General features: G+C 48.2%; 1 protein-coding gene across 1 annotated transcript in view; it reads left to right on the top strand.

Moving 5' to 3' along the window:
• Nucleotides 1–2,646: 2,646 nt before the first annotated feature.
• Nucleotides 2,647–8,336, top strand: part of LOC148501281 (uncharacterized) — a 161,408-nt gene continuing 155,718 nt past the window's right edge. The window contains exons 1-4 of the mRNA XM_088450737.1: nt 2,647–2,730; nt 3,044–3,142; nt 4,295–4,345; nt 5,484–5,527. Of these exons, the coding sequence (XP_088306863.1) occupies nt 2,647–2,730; nt 3,044–3,142; nt 4,295–4,345; nt 5,484–5,527 (278 nt within the window). The remainder of the gene's footprint in view (nt 2,731–3,043; nt 3,143–4,294; nt 4,346–5,483; nt 5,528–8,336) is intronic.

The following is an 8,336-nucleotide window of genomic DNA, read 5'->3' as shown; positions in this document are numbered from 1 at the left end:
GCCGATGATGTCATTTTCGCCTGTTTTGATTTTATTCCGTATTCAATTTGAAAGACTTTCCGCCTAGGCGTAAAGTCAATGCAATGTGATAGACGGAAAAGTTTCGCCTATGAATAGGAGGCGGGAAAAAGTGCAGAATTGGGAGTTTGGGGAGCAATGTTGCAGGAACCCCCGTGCAGCCTTTAGACAGTCCCCCAAAGGTAATCTGTGTCAACATTTTTTCAAAAAACACTTAAGAGCACCCCACTAGCGAACTTGACTCTGGGGGGGTCCCCAAGTATGCCCCAGGTGTTTTTTATCATTGCAGGGGTTTGCGGCAGGTACATTTTTCACGATTTTTTAAACTTTAATTTAGCAACTTTTAAATATGCTGACCCCCATTTTCAAGTACCCCAAATTTGCTGGGATAAGTTATTTTCAACAAAAAAATACTATTCTGCACCACGTATACAAAACGCTATTTAGCAGCTATTGAGCTATTGAGGCTGTTTGAAAACACCAAATACCTTCAGCAAGCCAAATCGGGGGTAACCATAGCTAACCCCCATGTCAGAGCATCTTTTGGGGGGTGTCAGGCTGATTTCCCCAAATCTGACAGTACTTTCTGCCTGTTCAAGTTTTGCAGGGTCCCGTTTTTGCGTACTTTCAAATTGCGTACTTTCAAATTGAATTCAAATGTGCGCGATACTTTTCCGCCTGCAAAACATGCGAAATAGGTGGAAAGTCCGGGGAGGTGAAAAAGTATCGCGGGTCCGCTCTAATTGAATACGGCTCATAGTGTCTGGATGTTGGTAGCACGGCATGGCTGCCACCATCTTGCTTTAGTTAGCTGACCCCGGATTTGTCCCATCACTAGGGAATTACTTTCCACATGACCTGTGCTACCAATAACTATCTAGAGTGCCCTTTTTAAACCCCTCCCCTGCACCTGCTGAATGCCAGCTCACCGTACATGTTTCTGGCTCCAGCGTTAGCAGCTCTGCTTTCAGATCCCAGAGTTCATCAGTTTTCATCTACTTCTAGCAGTTGCGATTGCATTAGCGTACATCTCTGAATCAGGCCCTCAGTCCACTGCTCAGCTCCAAGTTGCTTGTTGCTAGACATTCAAGTGTGTTCCAGTGCTCCTGTGATCTTTGGTTCTAGGCTGAGTGCTCCCAGTCTCCTAGTGCTTCCAGTATTCAGTCCTGCCCTCAGCTCCAAGTTACCTGTCACTACACATTCTATTGTGTTCCAGTACACCTGAGATCTCTAGCTATAGCTGTGTACTTCCAGTGTCCTATTGCATTCAGGGCCTGATTCAGCAAGCAACACAAGTAAGAGAACGCACGCACTCGGCCGATGTTTTCGCACTGCGTATGCATCGTACTGCACATGCGCGAACTAGCCAGCGTGACAGGGTAAGTGTACGCAGACCATACGCAGCGTGTACGCAGACCCCTTCAGACATTGATTGACAGGAAGTACCGTTTGTGGATGGTGACGGGGGGTGGTCGGGCGAATGCAGGCGTTCCTGTGCATTGGGACGCCGTTATTGGGGCGTGCATAATTAAGGCACTGCGGCGGCATATGCAGCCATACCATAAGCTGTACACAGGAAGCATCCAAAATCCTGCGGCAGGTCAGGTCAACCACTATTGGCATATGGGTCCGATGGTTCTCGATGGTACCGATGTTTACGGTATCTTGCGTACTGATCAGGCTGTGAGTAAAGGGAGATGGGCAGCTTAATATGGGGCAGGGCATCTGCAACTTGTGCTGCAGTCTCTGTGCATATGCATTGATTAGCATATTTTTGCAGCGGACGGGTGAGTGCGTGTGCTAGCGTGCGTTCCTTGCTGAATCAGGTCTTCTGCTCTGTGCTCAGCTCCAAGTCTCCTGTTGCTCTCAGCGTTCAGTCTGGTGTTCTGCAATCCTAACTACACCAGTGTGTCTCTCTGTCTGCAACGTGCGATTCCTGCAATATCCCTACAGGCTGCTGTGTCATCCATTGTCACAGGCTACATATATCAATGTGCATCTCAGCTACTATCTGCATTACCTATTACAGCTAGCAGGTTCCAGTGTGCACCCATATCTCCATTTGCAGAGTGCACATATCCCTAGTGTGTACTATATTGGCTGTTCTACAACTCTGTGTCACTGACTCATTACCTCTAGCAAGCACTACTTGTATTCCCATGTACAAGGCTTCAGATAGTGTAGGGTAGTATACAGTGGCGTAAGTTCATCCCAGACACCCGGAGGCAAGTTTTAATTTGGTGCCCCCCCCCCCCCCCCCCCGGCACAGCCACTGTAATGTAACATTTCACAAGCAGATACTCCCACAGTTGCACAGAATATAGGCATGCCATGGAGGAGTGAGACAGAGAGTTGTGGGTGAGGGGGGTGCCGGATGTGTTACATTGACAAAAGAAGCTGATGAGGAGCAGCAACACCAATGAGTGGGGAAAGACTATAGATAGACGGATGCGGCAGCTGATGGTCTGACACGGAGCTCTGCACTAGTGTATGGTGGCTTCTCAGGTTGCAGGAAGAGGTGCCATGTACTGGGCGGCTGTGGTGGTACACTCCGGGTACATAGTTACAGCCCTAAGTGGGGTGAATATATTGTGGGCAATGGAGGAGGTGCCCCTTCAGTGCTGGAGCATGGCGGCAGGTGCCTCCATTATCTCCCAGAGTTCTGCCCCTGGCATGCACGGTGCCATCTTGCCACTATGTGAGAGCGACATGGTGCTGGACAGCTGTCCCTCCATGTTAACTGACAAATTACTCTAATGATATCAAAAGCACAGGATAGTAGCCAGAAAGACAAAGTAATGTATTAAATTAGTTTGGTTTTTTAAAGAGATCTGTAGCTAAATAACAATCTATTGAGAATCAAAAGAAAGTCTAAGCGTCTTCATATTTTGAAATATTTAAAAATATGTCAAATTATTTATCTTGTTTTCATGTAATAAAAGTATACTAAATCATGTTTTATCATATATATTGGTAACCAGAATTTATGTTTACTACAAATGATAACGTGTTTTCCTCATTGTAGGCTCTAGCTTCACTGAACTTATCTAGCACTAATGGAATTTTGAAAATCGTTGCACACGTGTTTATTTTGATCTGTGCCACATATGAAATTATCCAAGAGGTATGTTATTGTCATGACAGCACACCCCTCCCCCCCCCCAACATGGCAGTGATAAAAAATAAGCATTATAAATATATCATCCCCCGCTCCCTCAGCACACCCCTCCCCCCCAACATGGCAGTGATAAAAAATAAGCATTATAAATATATGCATAGTAGATCTATCATCCCCCCCCTCTCCCTCAACACCCCCCCCCTCCGCCGAGTCCAACGCCAGGCAATGACCCCACTTGCTTGGCTTGCCAGACACTGTGACAGACAGACAGACACTCACTTACTTGATTCTTGCTGCCTGAGTCCCCAGTCACAGTGCCACAGCCCGCTGCGCTGCCCACGCAGATCCTGTCTCCCGGGTCCCAGCCGCACTTTACACAGACAGTGTCTAAAGCTGGCCACACACTAGACCAACTTACATCCAACCATCCAACTTGTTGATTGGTTGGAATGAAAATCTGGTAACGTATAGGAGTAAATGATGGTCAGTAATTTGCTCCTAGATGCCAGAAAACAGATGAAAATGGTCGTTTAGACAAGTTTGTTAAATGTTTGATCTAAACTATTTGTTCAAACAGCAGTTTTGGTCCATTTTCCAGCTTTTGGGAGCAAATTGCTGATTGTATTCCTTACCAGATTTTCATTCCAACCAATCAACTAGTTGGCTGGTTGGACAGATAATCTTTAGATGTGTGGCCAGCTTAAGTCTTATCTCCACGACTACGGTCCGATTCCGTCTACACTCTGTCTGCAGTGTCGGGCGGCTCTTCAGAGGAGCACGGGGCAGGCACAGCCAGGGTAGGTCGCGGGCGGTCACATGATGCGTGGTGACGTCCGCGGCCCGCCGAGAGCATGTAGAGTGTGTAGTGGAGCCGGACGAGGAGCGCCGCTGATGCTGATTGGCGCTCAGCTCAGCGGCTCCTCTCTCTGGCTTTCTTTTATTGACAGTGAAGTGAAGCCGGCGGTAGCGGTATAGGGGTAGGTTAGTAGATGCGGTGGAAGGAGGTGGAAAGGCTGGGACCCTGGAGACAATGGAGCCAGATGCCCCCTTCAGGGCTGGGCGCCCGGCGGCAACTGACTCCATTGTCTCCGGGAGTTCCGCCACTGGTAGTATACCAGCCTTTCAGCCTAGTATTTAGCCGTTCTTCTTCCTGCCAAGTTTATCCTGAAGGTAGAACTGATTGTGGAAGAGCCACTGGTTATTCCTGGAGTAAGTGAACCTTACTTCACTTACTCCAGCAATAACCAGTCTAGTCCAGTGGTCGCAGTTCTGAGACTAAACATTCACAGATACTGATAATATCTGTATGTCATCGCGTAGGCAAAAGGGTGGTTCCGCAGTGTGTGGCATACGTGCCGACATTGCGATGTTCCTCTCTGGGAGTTGCCTTGAGAGGAGATGTAGGTGGGTGGCGGCGGCAGGGGCACCGAGAGGGGGGCAGTTACTAATTGCCTGGGCCTGGGCTTGCTGGAGGGGCCTGGCGGGGACCGGGTCTGGCACTGCTACCCCCTCCCTCTTAACTCACAGCAGCCAGCACACGCTGCTGTGTGCTGGGCTGCACTGGGAGGCTGCTCCTATGCCAGTGGGGGGAGCAATCAACCTGAGCGGAGCTCTCCCATATCTTACATAGTTCCTCCATTTCCAACAGCAGTCACAGCCCCCATAGGTTTCCATGCGGATTACTGTGCTGCCCCATTTACCAAGCTCCAAAATTAAAAGCATTCCAGAGCTTGGCTCTGGTCACTAACGCCATCTTCATCTATAGTACATAGTGATAGTTGTACAGGCACATAAAAAAAACAACATTTGATTGTTTGATATGGCTTCTACATGGATGGGGCCTGTGTGGTCATGTGGATGGCTAATGTTTTATGTTATATTTTTAAATATATACATAGAAATTGTGAATAAATATTTAATTTTAAGCTGTACAGTGTTGCATATGAATATATCTTTATGGAGTGGTGTTATATAGAAGAAGATGAGGAATATCATTGATGTGCCTACTGTCAAGAAGACACCCAGTAAGGAACTTTTTAAAGGAGGACGGCTTTCTCTTTCCTAATAAAGGCTGACGGGCACCAATATCCTTATCCACTGTTTGAATATTCACAAGGGTGATTTGGCCCTAATGTACTACACTATGGGCCTGATTCTGCAAGGATCGCAATTGCAAAGTTGCATGTGGACCTGGACCGTGACTGGCGGCGCCCAATCCACCCCCCCCACGCGCACCACCAGTCCCACAGCGCCCGGCTGACCTGCCCTAGTTACACCACTGACTAGCGTACACTGCTGTATCAAGCCCAATGTTTTTTGTCTCTCTATTTGTTTTGTTTTATGTTAGATGAAATGGACCGAAGACTACATGTTATCCAGAGAAGCGCCAAAGTAGACATTTTTTCAAGAAAGTGATCCTATAGTAGCCTCTGGGCTTACCTTGCATCAGTTTTTTTCGGGATAGGGATCCAAAGAATCCCTTCCCGGTGGTTCCAGCTTGCGCCTTCCGTCTGCACATGAGGGGGCAAAGCAGGAAGTAATGTGATTGCAGTGCTATCGCTGGGATGGACCTGCTATCGGAGCCCCTGTTCTGGCTACTCAGTAATAACTAGGGGTGAGCGGGTTCGGATTTCTGAAATCCGAACCCCCCCGAGCCCCCCCGATCCGAGTCCGATCCGAGTCAGGCTCGACTTTTCCCGCCTGACTCGGATCTGACATCGAGGCAAAACGTCATCATCCCGCCTTCCGAGTCTCGCGGGTTTTGGATCCTATATAAGGTACCCGCGTCGGCGCCATTTTCTCACTCGGCTGTGGACAGTGAAGAGGGAGGGTGGGAGTTAGTGCTGTGTAGTGTAGTGTAGTGTAGTGCTGCTGTTGTCCACTACTTCAAAGTCCATAGGGGCTGGCTGTGTTGTGCTGTGCTGCTGTTGTTAATAGGGGCTGTGTCCACTACTTCAAAGTCCATAGGGGCTGGCTGGACTGTGTTGTGCAGTCAGTTCCAAAGTCCTGTGCAGTGTCCCAGTCCTAAAGGGGTGCTGTAGTGTTGTCCAGGGGGTGCTCTGTCCATCAGGGGTGCTCCCCCCAAGTGCTAAAAAAATAATATATTTTCTGTGTTTGTGAATTGTGTGCGCAGTAGCCGCACGTGCATCAACAAAGTAGTGCCAAGCGTGCGCCTGTGTCATAAGTAAAGGGCCGGCTGGCTTGACCGTTAAGGGTGCTGTAACCCCCGAAAGTACACTCCAGTCCAAACCTAAAAAAAAATTATTTTCTGTGTTTGTGAATTGTGTGCGCAGTAGCCGCACGTGCATCAACAAAGTAGTGCCAAGCGTGCGCCTGTGTCATAAGTAAAGGGCCGGCTGGCTTGACCGTTAAGGGTGCTGTAACCCCCGAAAGTACACTCCAGTCCAAACCTAAAAAAAAATTATTTTCTGTGTTTGTGAATTGTGTGCGCAGTAGCCGCACGTGCATCAACAAAGTAGTGCCAAGCGTGCGCCTGTGTCATAAGTAAAGGGCCGGCTGGCTTGACCGTTAAAGGGTGCTGTAACCCCCGAAAGTACACTCCAGTCCAAACCAAAAAAAAATTATTTTCTGTGTTTGTTAATTGTGTGCGCAGTAGCCGCACGTGCATCAACAAAGTAGTGCCAAGCGTGCGCCTGTGTCATAAGTAAAGGGCCGGCTGGCTTGACCGTTAAGGGTGCTGTAACCCCCGAAAGTACACTCCAGTCCAAACCTAAAAAAAAATTATTTTCTGTGTTTGTGAATTGTGTGCGCAGTAGCCGCACGTGCATCAACAAAGTAGTGCCAAGAGTGCCCCTGTGTCATAAGTAAAGGGCCGGCTGGCTTGACCGTTAAAGGGTGCTGTAACCCCCGAAAGTACACTCCAGTCCAAACCAAAAAAAAATTATTTTCTGTGTTTGTGAATTGTGTGCGCAGTAGCCGCACGTGCATCAACAAAGTAGTGCCAAGCGTGCGCCTGTGTCATAAGTAAAGGGCCGGCTGGCTTGACCGTTAAAGGGTGCTGTAACCCCTGAAAGTACACTCCAGTCCAAACCAAAAAAAAATTATTTTCTGTGTTTGTGAATTGTGTGCGCAGTAGCCGCACGTGCATCAACAAAGTAGTGTCAAGCGTTCGCCTGTGTCATAAGTAAAGGGCCGGCTGGCTTGACCGTTAAGGGTGCTGTAACCCCCGAAAGTACACTCCAGTCCAAACCAAAAAAAAAATTATTTTCTGTGTTTGTGAATTGTGTGCGCAGTAGCCGCACGTGCATCAACAAAGTAGTGCCAAGCGTGCGCCTGTGTCATAAGTAAAGGGCCGGCTGGCTTGACCGTTAAGGGTGCTGTAACCCCCGAAAGTACACTCCAGTCCAAACCAAAAAAAAAATTATTTTCTGTGTTTGTGAATTGTGTGCGCAGTAGCCGCACGTGCATCAACAAAGTAGTGCCAAGCGTGCGCCTGTGTCATAAGTAAAGGGCCGGCTGGCTTGACCGTTAAGGGTGCTGTAACTCCCGAAAGTACACTCCAGTCCAAACCAAAAAAAAAATTATTTTCTGTGTTTGTGAATTGTGTGCGCAGTAGCCGCACGTGCATCAACAAAGTAGTGCCAAGCGTGCGCCTGTGTCATAAGTAAAGGGCCGGCTGGCTTGACCGTTAAGGGTGCTGTAACCCCCGAAAGTACACTCCAGTCCAAACCTAAAAAAAAATTATTTTCTGTGTTTGTGAATTGTGTGCGCAGTAGCCGCACGTGCATCAACAAAGTAGTGCCAAGAGTGCGCCTGTGTCATAAGTAAAGGGCCGGCTGGCTTGACCGTTAAAGGGTGCTGTAACCCCTGAAAGTACACTCCAGTCCAAACCAAAAAAAAATTATTTTCTGTGTTTGTGAATTGTGTGCGCAGTAGCCGCACGTGCATCAACAAAGTAGTGCCAAGCGTGCGCCTGTGTCATAAGTAAAGGGCCGGCTGGCTTGACCGTTAAGGGTGCTGTAACTCCCGAAAGTACACTCCAGTCCAAACCAAAAAAAAAATTATTTTCTGTGTTTGTGAATTGTGTGCGCAGTAGCCGCACGTGCATCAACAAAGTAGTGCCAAGCGTGCGCCTGTGTCATAAGTAAAGGGCCGGCTGGCTTGACCGTTAAGGGTGCTGTAACCCCCGAAAGTACACTCCAGTCCAAACCTAAAAAAAAATTATTTTCTGTGTTTGTGA

The sequence above is a fragment of the Taudactylus pleione genome, unplaced genomic scaffold (genome assembly GCF_031769625.1).
Source record: "Taudactylus pleione unplaced genomic scaffold, aTauple2 ptg000522l, whole genome shotgun sequence".
NCBI classification, from domain to species: Eukaryota; Metazoa; Chordata; class Amphibia; order Anura; family Myobatrachidae; genus Taudactylus; species Taudactylus pleione.
This window is presented reverse-complemented; position numbering and strand designations above follow the sequence as displayed.